At 28.4% G+C, this 20626-nt stretch overlaps 2 protein-coding genes across 2 annotated transcripts; one reads left to right on the top strand and one right to left on the bottom strand.

Moving 5' to 3' along the window:
- The first annotated feature begins 994 nt into the window (after window positions 1-994).
- Window positions 995-4444, top strand: LOC101504517 (F-box protein SKIP14). The gene is made up of 2 exons (XM_004504427.3): window positions 995-2249; window positions 3229-4444. The coding sequence occupies exons 1-2, from the start codon at window positions 1272-1274 to the stop codon at window positions 3760-3762; spliced, it is 1512 nt and encodes a 503-aa protein (XP_004504484.1). The 5' UTR covers window positions 995-1271; the 3' UTR covers window positions 3763-4444.
- Window positions 4445-6522: 2078 nt separating this feature from the next.
- LOC101506985 (uncharacterized) lies at window positions 6523-8245 on the bottom strand. Its single transcript, XM_027336197.2, has 2 exons — window positions 8066-8245; window positions 6523-7642 (listed from the first exon to the last, which is right to left on the bottom strand). The coding sequence occupies exon 2, from the start codon at window positions 7598-7600 to the stop codon at window positions 6668-6670; it is 933 nt and encodes a 310-aa protein (XP_027191998.2). The 5' UTR covers window positions 7601-7642; window positions 8066-8245; the 3' UTR covers window positions 6523-6667.
- Window positions 8246-20626: the final 12381 nt, after the last annotated feature.

The following is a 20626-nucleotide window of genomic DNA, read 5'->3' as shown; positions in this document are numbered from 1 at the left end:
TGAAATAATTTTACTAAATGGTCAAAATGTAATTTGTCTTTTAAATCCTTTAAATGGATGGATAGTATATACTTATTGATAAACTTATCCTTTTAAGCTACTCGCATCCTCCAATATATCAACAAAATTATTAGCTATGGATTACTTTTGGTCAAATAGAATCTTTGTATTTTACATGAAGCAACACGTGATCTATAGATACAATATTAAAAATAAAAAAACACAATAATAGGAAGAGGAATAGGTATTTTGAGAGATCCTTTCCCTTACCGCTACGACCGCTAGATGCGAAAAAACTGTATCAACCTATTCGGTTATTCCGCCACGTGTCCCATCTTCAACACCTTATCAATCTCCTCCTTCCTCATTCACCGTTATTATTTATCTGTCTCCTTAATTTTATTTTATTTTTTTACCCAATGAATTGATTTTATTTTCTTTTATTATTTAGATTGTATTTAATTTTAAATAAAATTAATATATTCTCGTTTTGTTTCTCTCTCTATCTCACATATTTTCCGCGAACTCGATCGGCATCGGCATACCCACTCGAGGGGGAAGAAAGAAAGAAAGAAAGAAAGAAAAACCCACAACGACGAAATTCCCTCCGATTTTTCCTTTACTCTTCACAACCACAATTCTCCCTGCAAATTCGCTCTACCAAACCCATCCCTTTACACCTTCTCTCTCCTTTTCCCTTCACATCCTCTCCTTCGCGCCGAAATTAATTAGGGTTTCTCTCCTTCCTCCGGTAATTCCATCTCATTCCCTTTTTTCTCTTCACGCTCTCTCATATTCTTTTATTCTCTTCCTTTTCTTTCTGTTTTAGATTTTCAATCCTCGTCCCAATTATCGGGTTTACGAGAAAAAAAAACAAAAAAGATAGTTGAAATTTCGTTTTAGTTTTCGTTCTGTGCAAAAAAACAAAATACGATTCTATTTTTCGTCATCTGATTCCATTCTAGCTGTTTTTTTTTTTCTTCTCTTTTTCCTTAATTATTATTATAAATTGGTTCTTCATCATCTCAAGAAACTCTGTGAAGTTTTTGGTGCTTTGTTTTAGTTTGCAATCGGAAATCGAGGGTTTTCTTGTTAGATCTCTTCCACTTTTCATTTTTTTTCCTGTGTTATTTTCCACGTTAGAACCAAAAAGAAAAAAAAATAAGAAAAATCGTTGTTTTGAATAGAATCACCCCTGAAAATAAGTAGGGTTTGTGGTTGATTTATTTAGTTAGGGTTTGTATATATATTGGAAATTGGAAATACATGATATGGCGTTGAATTTCTCTCATCGATCAATTTTTCCCGGTGGTGTGTCTGAGGATAATTTGGTTTCTCCGATGAGAATGGGGAATGGATACCGAGTAGAGGGTAGTGGTAGTGGTGATGGATTTGGTAGTGGTAGTGGTAGTGGTGATGGATTTAGTAATGGATGGCATGATGTTGAGAATTGCTTTGATTATGGAATGGATAGATGTGATAGGGGTGCAGGTTCCACTCAGGATTCAGCCTCCAAGGGAGACATTATCGATCGGTTGCCTTCGGATCCTTTTGGCATGGACATCAGCACTACCTTCACAGCCATCACCGGATGGCTGGAGGATTTAGATTTCGATTACAGTGGATATCGCGGAGATGAGCTTGGGTCAAGCGGTGATAATTACCCTTTGTTTGCTGGGTTGAATTTCATTTGGAATAATGCTGTGAGGTTCCACACGTTTCCCCATGGGGAAAATGCGTTCATTGAGGACAACAAATTTCAATTTGAAGGAGTGAGTGGATTCGGTGAGTGTTCTCAAAGAGAAGTTGGAGAAGCATCCTGCAGCAGCTTTGGTTATGGATCTTCTAGTGACATGGATGGTGTGTTGGGTTTTGGTTCTGAATATAAAGATGTGGCTATTGCTAGTGTGTCGGGTGACACAAACATGGATGATGTGAAATGCCTTGAAGGAGATATAATCTCTCCTCATTCATCTATAATTTTTTCTCTTAGTTATCTGGGTTTGTCTGATCTTCTTTCAGTTGAGAGAGTATGTAAATATCTGCATTCATATGTTCGAGGCGAGTCGTTTCTGTGGAAAAGTATCCACGTTGGCCAGCCTTTAAATGAAAGGATCACTGATGACATTCTTTTGGAATTGGCCAATAGAGCTCGAGGTGGTCTTGAGTGCTTGAGCCTGGTGGAGTGTAGTAGGATAACCGATGATGGTCTGAGGCGTGTTCTTGAAGCCAATCCCAAAATAATCAAGGTTAGCATGCGTTAGCATATTATAAATTATTTCTTTTGAAGTTGAAAAATGAAATTGGAATTTACATCTGCTGCTGTTGTATAAAATTGTGGAATTTATATGTATAATAATATGATATTGCTTTGCTTGATTTTTTAATTTATTTTTTTAAGAAAAGAGGGCCTAATCCCAAAAGAAGAAAAACTACAACGAAAATATGCGGAGTAGAGACCCCTTTGCTTTATTTTTATTAAATGGTGAATTAGGGAGACATAATTTACTTACAACACCATTGAATGACACTTTTTTTAAATATAATGTCAGAAGCTCCTGTTTTGAACATTTTGTCCTTTACATCATCACTGGTATTTATTCGTGGAAGTTTTCTCTCATTACATAAATTTATATAAGTTTATTCTATATTTTGTTTTAGGATACTATCATTTTTTGGTTGTGTATGCCTATGTAGATGTAGGAAACCTTGGTTCTTATGCTCGAGTCTTGTCCAAAAGATAAAGCAACATATCCTTCACTAACTGTGTATTTGTGTTGCTATTTATTTTTCATCATACATTCGTAGAAAATACGCATTATTATACAATGTATTTGTAGGTATTAAGTCCCCTATATGAAGGGAAGGTGTGAAAGAAAAATAGATTATAGATTGAGTTGAGGCTCATTATTAATTGTTTCAACCGTCAACCTTGACACATGCAAGCTTCTTTTACTGTTCAGATGTGTTAAATGGTTCTTTTCCATTTGATAGATCTTGGCACCTTAAAGTGAATTTGCTTATATTTGTGGTGGTTTCACAATATCTATATAGTAATGTGATTTAGTGTTGGTATGCTTGGGAATTCCTGAATTTTCTACTGTTGTTGTATTAACTGCTTTGAGCTTTGAATACGTTTGATCTCAGCCAAAGTCCCAAGTTTTGTTCACATCCATATTTTCTTTACTTTTAACCATTTTGATTTTTTCCTTTGGTAAACCTATGCAGTTGAGCGTCCCTGGATGTACAAGACTTAGCGTTGAAGGTATTGTGGATATGTTAAAAGCTTACAATTCTATGGGTACACAAGGGGTAAAGCATTTGCACATAGGTGGCCTTTATGGTATTACACAAAAGCAATTTGATGAACTGAACTTCTTGTTGGGCACTGACACTCAGCTGCAGCAGCATCCTCACAAACCACACTTCTATTGCCGTGGAAACTTGTATCTGACCTGCGATGATGATCGAGCCATAGATATTGAAGTTTGTCCCCGATGTCAGAATTTAAGGCTTGTATATGATTGTCCAGCAGAAGGCTGTCAAGGGGTGGTGGGGCGTACCACTCAGGTGTGCAGGGCATGCACTCTTTGCATACCGCGATGTAGTCAATGTGGCCGCTGCATCAATGACAGCGAATATGAAGAAACATTTTGTCTGGAATTGCTTTGCTGTTCTTGTTCTCAGTATCTGGTCAAATGTTTAGGAAGGGTGGATGGGAAGGTTGCGACAGTCAGCTCAGTTCCTCGCAAACAAAGTTAGGGTGAGTATTTGTGTCATATATTATCATACAGAAGTCTTTATGAGGAATATAGTCCCTGTTAATGTCGTATGAAATGCTGGGTGCTGCTGGACTTGTTTGGCTTTCTTTGTATTTGGTGGAGATTTTCCTGTTGAGAAGGTGGAAATCGATTTCCTTTTTGTGTCTCTGCTGCTACTGAAGTGAACTGCTGGAACCAAATCAATTACTATGGTTACGGATCGCTTACTACATAGTTACAATGAGTTTTTGATTATGTTACACTCTGTGATAATGGGGGCTGCAGTCGGAGCAGATTGGGTTCCTCTCCAGTTCCGGTTGGGTTCCTCTCTAGTTAATGGATGGTATCTGTAGGTGGCAAGGATCCACACTTAATTTGAGCGATATGCAATGCAACCTTTCTTATTGGGTCACTTTCAGATTATATATTTGTGATTGTTCTATTACTTTACCAGTTTGAATTACTTCTAGACTTCTGGTTACTTCTTCATTAACTGTTTCCAGGTTGGGGTGTATGTACCCTGTTTATTCTTTTTCCCATATTTGGATAAGAGGGAAAAAAAAATAAGTGGTTATTGTGGTGATGTCTTTGAATCTATGCTTACATTAATTTAGCCTGTATCGAGTAAAATTCATTTGTGACTTTGGAGCTTATAATTAATATCTTTGATTTTTTTAGTCAAATCGTTATTTTCTTGTATATTTTTTCCTCTTGCAAAAATTGAAATAGGTTCAATGTTATGTTGGCCGTATGATGCCTCTTTAATTGAAAAGTCGTTAAATGAATGTATTGATTAAAAATTTCTAACCTTGTTGGATGCTAGTATTGGTCATCTTCAAAAATGAAGTTTCTTGTACGCACTGCAACAGGGACTTCAATGATAAATATATTCCGCCAACAGAATTTGACTTTATTAAAGTGAAGAAATTAATGGTTGATATTATATCTACTCACAATTGGTTATGTATGTGTACATAATATCAACTATTTATTTATACATGATTTTCTTAAAATGACTGTTTGACGTTGGAGTGAATACAGTGTATAAGTATGACACGACGTCTGAGCATAACAATCTTCGTTGGTTGGCTTAAGGTTTTGGGTAAATTTAGGAAGATGTTATTATGCTTCAAGCATGTGAAAAATTGTAGCATACAAGTTTAAGCTCTTGAAAAGGCAGTTGCTTTTTGTTGCCCGGGGAAATAGAGAAACAAAAGCATGCTATAAAAGAAAAGGTATAGTCAAAGTCATCCAAAACCCATAGATTACGTTTTCGTTGCCCTTGGCTTGATTGATTGTAAGCTTTTCGGATGATACAATATACTTCACACCAATGAACGGGCATAAGACCAACGACCAGAAGAAAGGGATTAAAAAAAATATTATTCATTCTTTAATGCTTGCGTATGGTGTTTGCATGATCGATTGTATAGTTTAGTAGAATCTGCATTTGCTAATACAATTTAGCTTGTGTTTGAAAAACAACTTTATTTTATGCCATAATTTGATCTCTTGGGTGGTCTAAGAATCAAAAACTACTAGCCGAAAGTGTTAAGGACGAATGTAGAAGCATTATAGAAACATGGAAGAAACAACTAAAATTTTATGGATTCATTTTTAACCAATTGAATTAAATGTGCCTACTTTAATTCAAATATTATGTTGAATTTAAGTATTGTAGCTCCTAAGAACTTTATTGAGTTTCACTTAGTGGCTTAAGTTGACTTCACCACTACTTTCCCTTTTATAAAAATATTTTTTATTCTTAAATATTGCTTATTGCTTAGAATCAAGTGCTTGAACACTTCAATTAGCTAGTTAACCCTCTAAAAAGATAATGTGGTGCATTTTTTTATACAAAGAAGGAGCTTAACCCTTATACATAAACAAATTAACATGTAACTCTACAGGAAAAACTAATTCCCATAAAATTTCAAAAGTAAAGAAAAATCAAAATGAAAAATTGTCTGAAGTATGAATTCCCAACTGTTGAGAGTGAGCAAAATTAGCAAGTCAATCTGCAACCAAATTTGATTCTCAATAAACATGGCAAAATTGGACTTGCGAGTCCTTGTCCATCCAATTTTTCCACATCCAAATCATGCTCCAACAATGATGATTGGCCTCACACCCTTCTCTGATCAGCTGGACGACAACTTTAGAGTTACACTCCACAACCAAATTCCACACACCATATTGCCAAGTGACCTCTACCACAGACACCAGTCCCTACAGCTCCGCGCCTCTGCCATAAGAATACTCGAAGAACCCATCTGAGGGAATCCAAAGACTCAACCGCCAAGATGATTTCTGAAAAAACCTACATAGGCTGGCCTAGAGTCCACCATTGCTAACAAAGTCGTCAATGTTACATTTGAACCAACCTGCATCAGGGACCAGCCGGTTAAGGTCAACAGCCTGGTACAAAGCACACCCACTCACTTTTGCCATTTCATCTCGATGGACACTTGCTACAATTAGCTTTGTGCATAGCACAATGGATAATGCTGATATAGTCAAATCTAGCACCATTGAACACTTCCTGGTTTCTTGTGTGCCAATTTGGGTACACTAAGAAACCAACCAAGTATTCGAGCTGTCAAACTGTTCAATACAAATTTTTGTCAACGTATCAAACATGAATCACTTTATATTTGACATACTTTGTGGATGAAGGACTTATGATTTTATCTTTCTATGATAACATCACAGTTTTCATACGATTGTTTTGTATGGCTAACAATACCAACACGACCAAGTCTTTTAGCAAAATATATTCTTCATTAAAAATATTGATTGCTGGAAAGATACAAGGGTGCCAAAGGCAGTACAAAAAATAGGACAAGATTACAACATTTGAATCAATTCAATTGCTTAACTTACAAGTTACAGCTTGTGAACAAGAATCAGGTATAAAATTCAACATGACCTGCAATTTCTCTGCATAACAGCTTTGATTCACTAGCTAACTTGATGCTTTTAGCAATTGCTAATCCAGTCATTTTGTGTGTAGATGCAGGCTTATAAGACTCCACTTGTTCTTCACACCCTAACAACAAAGCTTCCCTCGCCGGAACCACGTTTTCCCACCAAAACTCTCTTAGAATCCCATGTATTAAGTCCCAATATCCACGATCCCTATCGACACGAAATATAGTGCTTCCATTTGGTGTCCAACAATACAAATCAACCCATTCAAAAGCCATAATCTCCATTTGACCCTGAACTTGAGGCATGTAATAAAAAGGCATTCTTGACCATGGCAAACCTGCCTCAGGCTTGCCCTTGTTATACGGACACTTAACTTCCAATATTCCAGCGGTGCCGAGAACCCCATCGGGTGATGCACCAAGCCAATCATAAGACTGTTTCGAATGAACTGCGAACCCCATCGAACTCACCTCACGGCCCGTGATTTTCTTATAGTTTTCAACAGCCACTGCCTCATTGAGCATTCCCCAGGCCATTGCATTTCTTTTAGAAGATTCAATGATTTGTGATTCTGATGCAAATACTTTCTCATGCCACAACTCTGAGCGACGGCTACCTTTCCAAAAACCTAATGCGGTACTGAATGTGCTTGTGGTTAGTTTGTCTTTCCGAAGAGCGAACCACTCGTCGGAACGTTGCGGAACATCGGCAGGTGAAGCGAATACCGACCCAACAATCAAAGAAGTTGTTGCTGTTGACGATGATGATGATGATGGTGAGGTACATATAGACAAATTTCTATAATTTTGTTTTGCATATTTTTTTCTACTTGGAAATGCTTTCTGAAGAATGCAATTGAATCTAATAATGCTAAACTTGCTCGGTGCTGATGAAACCCTCATATCCATTAATCACTCAAAATTAATAAATAATCAGGAGTTAGGAAGTACCTAACAAAAAATTAATTAGTAAATTATGTTATGCAATAAATATATTCAGGGTTGGTCCTTTGTGCCCTGGGCAAACTATACAAATAAAACCTCGTAAAACATAAATAATTTATTCATTATAATCAACATTCTTTAAAAAATCATTTGCAAGTCACGATTTCAAGCCTACAGTGCAATACCCACATGAAAATCAATCTCAAATAAGAGGAAAAAAATAAAGTCACGATTTTTTACAAAAAATCCCTTCTCCTTTTTCACAGAAATAGGCACGATGTTTGAAAAAAATCAACATAATAGAAGGACAATAATTCAATGAAACAACACGCCAAAAAACAATCAAAACAAAACTAAAATGTTCATTGAAACAACATAAAAGAAGAATAAATGATAGAAAAAACTTGGTAAAGATGAATAGAAACGAACCAGAACTAAACAATTGAGAAAGAAGGAAGGACGGTACTGGGTTGCCGGAAGGGCGGTGCTGGGTTGCCGGAAAACGCTGCCGGAAGGTAGGCGGTCTTGGGTGATAGCACAGTCAGGATGGTTTTGGAGTTTTGGGTAAAAGGGTATATGAAACAGTAAGATACGATACAAGTGAGTTTATAAACAGAAACAACAATCCTATTTATATTTATACCTATTACCTCCGTAAGATTTTAATAATTTTAATTTGCAAGAAGTTTCATAGATTCAATCATAATTATTATGAAAGTAATTAAACATTATAAAATGTATTTTTAAGATGCATCTAACGTAGTTTAAATTTATTATCAAATAATAGTTTAAGCTTTTCAAGATAATTTTTTTTTATATGTATCATATTATTCAAATATTTCTATTAAGTGAGTCATTTATTTAATCTATAATATAATTCATAAATTCTATAATACTTATGGATATACTTAATATTTATATAATGGACATATTATAACCATACAAATTTATCATATTATTTTTTTACATGAATCAGAGATCTTTAACAAAAAATACATTCCATCTTCATTTTATTGTCAATTTTTAACACAAATAATAGTATTTTTAATTGATCTAAGATCGAATCAAATACTATTTACAACATCAAGTTCTTTATATTTTTTCAAGTACTTAATAAAATATTTTACTAGTTCAAAACCTTCATCAGTACACATGTCTTCTTTTAGTAATATTTTTTAAAATATTATTCAATAGATTTAATGTTTTATACAATCAAATTAAAATAAGAATACAAAATTGTTATTATTATAATAGAAATAAAATGAGAATAATGAATAGAAAAATATTGATTGATTAACATAGGTTTGCAATATGAGATTTTATTGAATTGATTATATATTTAAGAGACAGATAAACTACAAAATTAGAATTTAATTTGAATACTTTTACATGTAATTATTTCATATGACAATATTTTGTTGTTGTTTATTTTGAATTTCTTTAATTTTTAAACTCTTCTTAGAAAATATAAAGTGTTAATTATTTTTCTAAATAACATTTACATTAAATTTTGAATTCTTTTGTATATTATTGTGCGGATATAAAATCAAAAATCAAATATGTGTACCGTTAAATCTTGATTGAGAATTTAATTTTAAAATTAATCATCTACCATAATAATGTTTAATTCCGGAAACAAAAAATCAACTAAAACTCATTTAAAAGATTGAGCAGAGTGACCTTTATTAGCTAACTAATTTGCTCGCCGATTGACCTCCATAAAGACATCAGTAACTAATGTTCTCTAATATGAGCCTTAGAGACGATAAATAATCTATTGGATGAGAGGTTGGATGTGCATATTTGTGGATGATCCTGCCTGAATTATATTGACTACAAGTGTAGAGTCTAATTTAAAAATAATTGAAGTAAGATAGAGTTGTTGTGCAAGCTTAATGCACAACTTTAAAGTCCAAAGTTCAACCCATCCGCATAACAAGAACCAATTATATTGTAAAAACTTTTGACAAATTTACCATACGTATCACCAACAAGTCTACCATATGTAGAACTACATGAAGAAGCCCTAAAGAAATCATCCATAAATTACAATTTAACCAATTATACATAACAAGACTAAAAAACTTACTCCAGTGATCCAGTATAATAAGATAATTATAAAAATCCTTAACATCGTCATAGTCTCTTAACATATGATAATGATTTATGGATATTTGTGACAATGAAGACAAATGTTATCTACGGAAATCACTCTAAAATATCTTTCATCATAAGTAAGAAGTCATTTAAACTCTTTAACATTTAGGGTCATTCCAACTCAAAAGATTTTCAAATATAGGATAACAATTAAGACTGATATTTTATCAAGAATAGATAAGCTCGTAAGCACTTTTTAAAATAAAATGACCACATATAATAAGATTGCAGCCAGAAAATCAATTGTGTATATTTTATATTATTTTAATATAATTTATTTTGCATACATATAATGAAGTGTTTTTTTTTTTTACAATTAATTAGATTTAACAGGTATCGTGAAAATTTATTATCGTCAATTCTCCATGTATTAAGTATGACTTGAAGAGTCATATAATAAATATTATATATGTTAGCGATACAAAGCGATCACAAATTTGAATTCTATTATATCTATGTGTTACATATTTATTAACTATCAAATAATTGAATTTTTTTAAAATAATCACATAAATTTTATAACATTCAATTTTTTTTGTTATAAATTATAAATTCGATAAACTAACGCTTAAAACTTAAATAAGTAACAAGGTTAATTCTTTTTTATTTAGTTTAATTGTATTTTTTGTCGTTATTTTAATTGAATCACAAAAATAGTCATCCTATTTGTCCCTAGTTTTGGTTATTTTTTTTAAGGATGGTTAAACAAAAAACAACTCATGTGACAGTGTGTATACGTGGATGAATTGCATTTTAATATTATTCCAAATTTAATAAATATAATTTATATTTTTAAAATCAAATTTCTTATTTTAAAATTTTATTTTCTATTTTATTACACTAATACTTTCGTTTTTATTTAAAAAAAAACAATTTTAAAAAACATAATCACTATGTTGATCTAAACAATGTTTTTTTTTCTTCTATTCATCGATCTTCACACATGTGTTTAAACCATAGTCCAAGTCGACACCATATGTTCATGCTTCTCTTTCTAGTCGGTTTATATTCGACAAAATGATGTTAGTCGATGTTGAAATAGTGACGATAAATTTAGAGAAAAACAAAAAACACAAAATGGCGGTGGAGTGTGCGTGGAGATAGTAGAATACAGTGATGGAAAAGAAGATTGTTTTGGAAGAAATTAGATATTAAATTTTTCATTTTTTTTTTCTTAATTTCGAAGGTAAATGTTATTTGTTGTTTTTTTATTTAATTAAATATTATAATAAAATAGGAAATTTTTCTATAATAATAAAACTTATATTTTTCAAATGCTCCTATTTTTATATATCCTTAAAAACAAAAAAAAAATATTTAGGAAGTTTCGGATCAAAAGAATCAAAATCAAGACAAATAAACTAGAGTAAAAAATAATATTTAATCAAATTTTAAATCAAATTCTATTTGGGGATCAATACAAAAGACAAATAAAATAGATGAGCTATTTTCATAATTCCACCAAGATAAAAAAACTAAAAATACAATTAAATCTTTTTATTTTTATATTTTATTTGCTTTCTTATTTTTGCACACATACATAAAAGAAATAGACAATATTGTATAAATACATACGCACATATGCATAAAAAAATGAGTTACTTACTAACTATATTTAGCGCTTCTCTTTAAATATATTAATATATCTTTAAATAAATACAAATTCAATTAAGTGTGTAATAAAAAAAGATGAATTCAATTAAAAGTGAAAATTTGACTAGTTTTTCGTTGTTAATAGTTGTCATGACCGAACTCCAATCATTATTATCGAATTAGTTGAATACAAGTTCAATACAATTCAAGACGGTTGAGATGATAGTAACTATTCATATAATTGTTTGCTAATCAATTGATACGTAAATTAAATTAAATTATGTGTTTAAAAATTTACAACATTTTACAACACATGTTCAAAAATTGTACCGTTAATTGATTACATAAAATTATGTTAATTTTAAAATATTTGTTTTATCATCTAAACAAGATAATTAAACTAAAAAATTAATAAAATTTAATATATAAAACATATATAGAAAGAGTAAGAAAAATATTATTTAGTTTGATAGGCTGTTTCCCTATTCCTAATCCTTAGTGGAATAAAAAATTAAAAACTAAGTGATTTTAACTAGAAAATAAATGTTTGTTTGGTTGATTTTAATTTATCGTAGAATGATTTTTTTTAATGACCAAACAAAACCATAAATAAGTTATTTTAAAGTTTTTAGTATTTATTATTAAATAGACAAAGATCCAAAACAATTGTTGGATATGTTGTTTGGGGTATACTGCAAATCTTGAATAGAAGAAGATGAAAATGATGATTACGAATGTTGCACAAATAAATTTCAAAGTGTGTGTATTACACTAACCTGTAAGATTGATTCGCCTCATCAATATATGTATATTAAATGCAAACGGATTAACCAATAAATCCCCTTTAGGATACTTTGGAATCTTTGAAGTGAATTGTACATTCACACATAGTCTATTTATGATAGTTTACAAAATAAAGTTTATTTATTTACTCTCATACAATAGAGAATGTAAGAAATGACTCATAAATAATATTGTTGACATAAGTTTGATTCATGTGACATGAAAATTGTATTATCCTCTATGTCACTAAAGTGTCTCTATTTATAGAGAAACTTATACCAATTGGTGAAAGAAAATAATTCTTGCAAAAGTTTGTAACTTTTGATAACTTAACAGATGCAATTTTAAATTTATTTTGGAAATTCTCCTCTTAATCTCCACCAAGCCACCGTTTTCAAAATACATCTAAATTTTATATTCCAAAAATCTCATGGTTTCAGATAAAAGCATATTATGATTTGAACCATTACTTAGTAAATTATATTTTCACTCATCTCCGAATAGATTGGTAGACAAGCTTTGAACTAACCATTCATTAGAACAAGTGTGCATATCTCACGCATGAAATTATGATACCATTGATCAAATTATAAAGATTGCACATTTGATAAGGTCATGTGTCTCATATCCTTTTCATGATAATTTAAGAGTTAGACCCTTGAACTCTATGAAGTGATCCACTTCATTCTCTTATATAGGTGGACTATATCAGAAATGCACCCATAATTATACATTTCAACAAATATATGATATATTTCCATTAAGAGGAGATGTTATCCTACCACTTTAATTTTATGGTCCAAGTACTTTTATCCTTTGAGATGTATCTATTGTCAAGTACTTCAATCACTCTAATAATATATTTTCATCATTGAACTCAAGATTTGATGTCACTCAAGTGTGAGTTGAACGTTTCCACCATTGGTAATTATTTAGATATGAACTTGTATCACATTCCTAATGATGTCTTCGACACTATATCCTTTGTCAGACCTTTTGTCAAATAATCTGCAAGATTCTTTTCATTCTTACAAATATTATGGATGTCATTCCATTAAATCTTATACAGAGCTACGACTTAAACCAATATATAAATTTTTTTATTATATGCTTTTGATAGTGTGGATTGACGATCCCATTTATGGATACTAGTGCCATTGGCAAAATTGGTATCTCATACAACAAATCTCACCGTCATTCAGCATTTTTACTATCTGAAGCTAGAGCAATAAATTTTGGAGTCATGCTTGTTTCGGCAATACAAGTTTGTTTCTTTGAACCCCAAGAAATTGTACTTCCACCAAGGTTGAAGATCAATCCACTTGTGGAAGTATGATACTCAACATAAGTTACTCAACTGACATCTGTATAACCTTCCAAAACTGAAGGATATCTACTATAGATTAAACTATAGTTAGTTGTTCCTTTCAAATATATTAATACTATATTAATGACATATCAGTGTTCTTTATTTGGATTGCTTGTATACCAACTTAATCTTCAAACATCACATGTTATATCAGATCTGGTATAAATTATGGCTTACATCAAACATCTGATTACCTTTGTATAATCTAGTTGAACATTATGCATCATTAGTTCTATTTGTTAATTTAAGTTTATATTTAAATATGTTCCATGGTAAATCCAAATAAGAATCACAATAGAAAATAAATAATGAATAAAATTATTAAGATTTTCTTTTAGTTTCTTCCATGAACTTTTGTCAATTTACAATAACTCATAATAGATCCAAATTATTTTCAATATCAAGGCAAACAAAAAACAATTACTTTCATACTATTATACACATATACTATGAGATCATCAATTCTAAGTAAAAATTAAACTTCTTGCATGAACCAATTAAAACCCCACTTGATATTTTTGAAAGTTACATACACTATTTTAATAATAAACTAGTACATAAGCATGCATCATAAGTCAAACATATGAATGTTAATTAAATCACATATTTGTTAGTATCAAAATATGAACTCGTAGCATTACAATTATGATTATTTCATAAAATCATAGAAATTTAGAATCATATAAACATTATGATTTACGACCATGGTAATTAACATATACGCCAATTTCTTTCCAACATTAAAAGGTTCAATATAATTTTTATAACATATTGTCATTCTAATTTTTAAAATATAAGATTTGAAACCAAAATATCATTCAAGAGTCAAACTCATACAACACCACTAATAAAAATCAAGACATAAACTGATTTTCAAAATCCCAACAAACAAAATTCATGCATATATAAACCACAATAAAATCATCAAATATATATGCTAGCAAGTCGACAACAAGGCACACAACCCAAACAAATATACGAATATCAAACATATCATATATTAATATAAATTGATTGTGTACCTTTCACTATAGTCATAAATATGTGATTGTTCATATTCTTTAAAGAAGTTGTCATTGTTCAAAAATAAATTAAAATTAATATCAAACCTAAAGATTGTTGGATCTATTGTTCAGGATATGCTGCAAATCTTAAACAAGAATAATATGAAATTGATGATTATGAAGGTTGCACAAATAAACTCTAAAACATGTGTATAACATCAAGCTTTAGGTTCCATTTGTCCCATTAATCTATGTATATTGAATGCAAACGCAACGAATTTCCTTCAAGATACTTTGGAATTATTAAAGTGAATTGCACATTCACACCAAGTCTATTGATCAATGATATTTTACAGAATAAAGTTTATCCATTTACTCTCGTTCACTATAGAGAAAATAAAAAATGACTCAGAAATAATTTTGATAGAAGTTTCACTCATGTGACATAAAAATTATATTCTCCTTTCTGCCTCTAAAGTGTCTCTATTTAAAGAAATTCATACCAAATGGTGGAGAAAAAAAAAACAATTCTTGAAAAAAATTGTAACCGCTGATAACTTAACAGATGCATTGGTACGATGACTAACAACATTAACTAAGTGATATATTAAGTTATTTAATTTTACTATATTAATATAGCTATTAGAAAATTTCAAATATATTTTGAAAATTTCTCTCTAAACAACTATAATTAATATTTTAATCATTAACTTTTAAGTCAAGGTTGCTTACAATAACTGAACAGGACAACAAACCAAAGTGATTATAAAAAAATAATTAATTTTAAAAGTTGAATGGGGTTTGCAAAAGTCAAACTACAAAAAATCCAAAGTGATTATAAAAAACAATTAATTTTAAAAGTTATTAAAAACTCTTCTGATAATTTAGAAATTATAGGTGTTAATGATCACCAAACAGATAAAAAAATCTAAAGTGGTTATGACCAACTGCTCCCTTGATATTAAATGCAAGTAAAATTGATAATTGAAAAAGATTAATTATCTAATAAAAAAATTAATCCAAGATCTATATAATTATATATTAAAGAGAGTAAGAGGGGGAGGAGGTCAAGACCACTACTTGCCCTCGCTTCTTGTGTTGCTCATAGACACAATTTTTCACGTAACAAACTCCATCTATATAAAAATCATTTATTTTAATTAATTTTTATAATTAATTCATATACTTGGATTTAATTATTCAAAACCTGTTATACCTTCAATTAGTTTCACAAGTAATTTGTTTTTGGAAATAATTTATTTGAAAAATTAGTCCAAATTTTTGTTCTTAAAAATTTTTCTGGAAAAAATATTTGATTTTTTTTTAACAAAAATTTGTTTAGAAAAAAATCAATATTCTTATATAACAAAATTAGTTAAGGAAAAATTCAAAATTTTTGTGTGAAAATTTTGACCTTAAATTATATATATATATGGACATCCAATTTAATAACTGCTTAAAAAAAATGGAAAACTATATCCAAAATAAATGTAATAGTCTAAATATCCGATTTTTCAAAATTGTTATGGATATGGATGTGGTTTAAGTTGAAAACTGATTATTTTGTGCAACTCTACCCTCTTTTATCTATTCTAGTTTCACATTTTTTAATTACAATTTTTGTTTATATTTTATTTTAGTTGTATATCTATTTAAATTTTTGTAAAAATAAAGATCTATTTAAATTTATATTGATTTTGATAAAATCGTTTGTAAGAGATAATAATAAAAACTTCATTATTTGCCTTTCAAATCTCATCAACTATGTAGTTTACAACACCATTATACAAAACTACGGATACGTTGTTTAAATAACTTCATATATATTATATTTTATAAATACAAATAATAATAATATCATTGAAAATAAATATCTTTTATATTTATAAATACAAAATTATACTAATTTTATTTTTATTAAAGGAAAAATTGGATAAAACCCTAAAATATTTATCTTGAACCAAATATTCAAATTTGAAAATCATTTGGAACTGGAAAAGTATCATCACTTTACACCGTCGGTTAAAATAATTACTCTATAATTAATTATATTCAAACTATCTATTTATTTAATTATTTATTTTACCCAAAAAATAATAAATAAGAATTTTTTTATTAATTTGGTTTGATATAGGAAATAACTTGCCTTTAACATATAAATGAAAAAAAAAATTCATTACATGTAACAGATGTAATACATGTTATTAAAATCCATTCATTTAAAATTAATGTCTAATATATTTTTATTAAATGTTATTAATTTTTATAAGTCTCAATTGTAAATGATGTTAGATTTATGCAAATTTTACATAAATACTTTTATGGTCTATAATAAACTTTCAAATCAACAATTAATGTTGTATGATTTGTATAAATTAAAATGGTATTGAACCTTGTAATATTATATTTGTGTAATTTGATTTATTTTTTTTATATATATTATACGATAAATTTCAATCTAAATAAATTGTTTAATAATGAAAATAAAATAATAAAAATAAAATCAAAATGAATTATATTTGTAAGAAAAAAAAATTAATGACCAAAAATAAAAGATGGAATATTTGTATGAAACAATTTTTTTTTTCTTTTTAAAAAACAACTTTTTATTTTGCTTCAATTCAACTTATTATACAATTAAAGATGACTCATATAATATCGTGATATCACTCCTTCATTTTTTCACGGGTAATAAAATGGCCTATCTAAAAAACAAAATTCTTTACATAATAAAATGGCTTCAAATCTTTTTTATTTGTTAAAAAGGTCTCACGATCTAATATTCTTACAATTTAAACCGATAAAACTTTATATGAATTAAATAAAACCTTTTATTATAAGTAAATTGGCATAGTAGGGATGAGAAAAATATTAGTTATAAATTGAGAAATGATGAGACAAAAAGTGAGGATATTTCTTGTATAAGAAATAATAATTATAAATTAAGAAATCGTGAACCAAGTTGTGAACATATTACTAACATGAACAGTTGAAATGTATTATTTTATTTTTTGAAAAATATAGAGAAAATAGAGTTGAAAATGTCTCCTAAAGAAATTTTCTATAGTTATTAAATAAAATATTAATAATTATTTATTAACTTTTGAAAAAATCTATTCTAATAATTTCGCTTTAGACATCGTAACATCTTATAGCGGTGCTGAGTCCATCCTCTTCTCCACCCAAAGTTTTTATCTCTTTCCACCAAAAGTGCAAGATTCAACAAGTTTACTCTCATGAGTAAAGAATACTAAATTAATGCTCTATTTGACATTTACAAGCTAAATTAATGCTCTATTTAACATTTTCAAACTACTAACTCATATTGTATAAGTTTGTACGATTTTAACGGGAGTTTTTTTTTAATAGGAGTTTTTCTAATACTTATTTTATCACATGTTATAGCAATTTTTTACTACCTTAACTATTGGTTTAAATATAATTTTGATAATTTATCTTTTATATAATTTTTATTTTGATGTTTATTTTTTTATTAATTTCGTCCTTTATCTTTTATAAGTAGTGTATTTTAATCTTTTTTTACAATCACAATAAAAATTATAGCAACATTTGGTCATTGGAGTCTTTTCTAACAATGGTCAATATGTGTGTTATAATATTCTTTAAAAAATATTCATTTAACTCAATGATAGGTTTTTACTTGAAAAAACTCTCCTTGCATACTTTAAAATAAATATGAACTCTTTGAAATAAATGATATTTATCAAAAGTTATTGGTATTTTTATCTCGTCTTTGTAAAGTTTGCACACTTAACTTTATAATTGATTCAAGATTAGATCTTTATAATTTACGACAATTATCATATATTTATTTGAAAGAGTTACGATGAAAATGACTGATATTCATTATTTATAAAAGATAAAAAATAAAAGTGAATTAAAAAAATAAGATAAAATATCAAAATAAATATGTGGCAAAAAATAAAAGATCAAAATTATATTAAATTTATTATAAAAAACTTACAGCGAATAATTTATGGCGGATAGTTTGTCTTCTCATTTTTTACCCTTATATCTTAATTTTAAAAAATAAATATGAATTAAAATATTTTGTATGTTATTTAATATTTACTAGATAGTTGAAATTATTAATTTTACCAAAAAGTTCAAATTCAACCAAATAATTTATCTATTATCTACTATAGCTTATTCACTTTTTACTATAAGTTTGTCATCTATTATTTAACTATACTTTGTCATTGACAACTTTTACAAAATAGTGTTTTGAACAAAGTTTCTATAGTCAAAATTCTCTACATAATGAATCTACACGCATCTTGAGTAGAAATACATGTCATTCGGGGCAATTCAATATATCATGATAACATATCTCGCAAATTCATCACTATTGGAAAATGGCTATTAAGAAGCTCCCACTAACCATACAAGTAGGGTTAGTGTTGAAATACAAAATTAACTTGTGAATCATGTCACTTGAGATGATTTGTGATACAACCTTTCGTAATAAAAATCATTTTCTTATCATTTATCTGTTACTTTTTGCATGTGTTATACAACATTTATATCTTTTATGTATTTATTTTTAATTGTTTTTTTTATTTTAATATAAATTTTAGTAACGACTTTATTGAATTTTAAATACACTCAAAATATTATACCGGGATATTACACGTATAGAAGAGTGTACGGGAGGGACATAGGTGTCCATGAATCATAGTCTGCATTAAATCTAGGAACATGCTTCAATTGACCATTCGAGAAATAAATAGGTTTATTATATAACAAAAGGTTTTGCTAATAACTATTTTGGGGCCCTTGTTATAAAGAAGAAAGAAAAAATAGTTTTGTATTGAAAAAAAAAAATCAAATTTTAAACTTTTTTGAAAATATAACTTGTAATTTATTTTTAATTGACTATTTTTATTTTTATTTCCTGATATCATATTACAATTCTATATACAAATAATAAAATAACAGAAAAGTAAAGAAAAATATATTGAATAATGAAAAATTTGTTCTTGAAAAATCTTCAATAAATACACTTGATTTCATCTTTTTCATACTTGACGAACGTTATTGATGTTGAAAGATATGAAATTATTAAAGAAGTGTTGGATTTTAGAATAGTTTTGTTAACAAACATATTGTTTTTAATGTATATTATTTCTATATTCAAAAGCAATTACGGACATTTGTTAACATTTCCTTATAAATAATAGGTTAAATAGCACATGCGGTTTCTTAACTTAATTTTAGTTAACGTTTTAGTCACTTACCTTTTTTGTTTTTTTTAATTTGGTCTTTTATTTTAATTTTAAGTGACAATTTGATCTTTTATATTTTAAAATGTCAACAATGTTATCCTTTTTTTTTGACAAAAATTCAAATCAAAATTTTCAAACAAAACCCATAAAATTAATTATCATCTTCAATATAATGCAAATTTCATCACATTCATAACTTAAATCTTTAAATAAACTCATATTTTCATTCTTTATTTGATGAATTTGATATTGTTGGAGATTAAAATATGAACTTATTTGAATATTTTAGTTATGCATTTGATGAAATTTGTATTATATTGTAAATGATAATTAATTTTATGGATTTTATTTGAAAATTTTGATGAAATTTTGTAAAAGAAAAAGGATAACATTGTTGATATTTTAAAACATAAAAGATTACTTAAAATTAAAATAAAGGACCAAATCGGGAGAAAAAAAAGATAAAAGACTAAAACGTTAACTGAAATTAAGTTAAGGAGTGCTATTTAGCCTAAAAAATAAATATATTATGTGTGAAAATATTATTTTTCACTCTACCAATACTAGTATTTTTATTATTATGTTGAAAAATCCAATTAATGATCTCTTTATTATTTTATTTATATATATATATATATATATATATATATATATATATATATATATATTAAGAAGTCAACTAATTTTAAAAAAACCACCAATTTTTATTGTTATTGAAAATAAAAAATAAATCAACTTATAAAATTACCTTTAAAATACTTTATAAACATAAATGCATTAATTATGACATTAAAAATAGGAGTAGAAAAATTTAAATTAAATTAAGAGTATTATGAAA

Source organism: Cicer arietinum, chromosome 6, assembly GCF_000331145.2.
Source record: "Cicer arietinum cultivar CDC Frontier isolate Library 1 chromosome 6, Cicar.CDCFrontier_v2.0, whole genome shotgun sequence".
In the NCBI taxonomy this organism is placed as follows: Eukaryota; Viridiplantae; Streptophyta; class Magnoliopsida; order Fabales; family Fabaceae; genus Cicer; species Cicer arietinum.
The sequence above is the reverse complement of the archived record's forward strand: the minus strand, read 5'-3'. Positions and strand labels throughout refer to the sequence as shown.

What these genes read in the sequence shown, in the direction of transcription:
- LOC101504517 (XM_004504427.3), top strand. Translation starts at nt 1,272, where the DNA reads ATGGCGTTGAATTTCTCTCATCGATCAATTTTTCCCGGTGGTGTGTCT. An exon ending in CCAATCCCAAAATAATCAAG is followed by an intron (nt 2,250 to 3,228) that starts GTTAGCATGCGT and finishes AAACCTATGCAG; the next exon opens with TTGAGCGTCCCTGGATGTAC.
- LOC101506985 (XM_027336197.2), bottom strand. Translation starts at nt 7,600, where the DNA reads ATGGATATGAGGGTTTCATCAGCACCGAGCAAGTTTAGCATTATTAGA.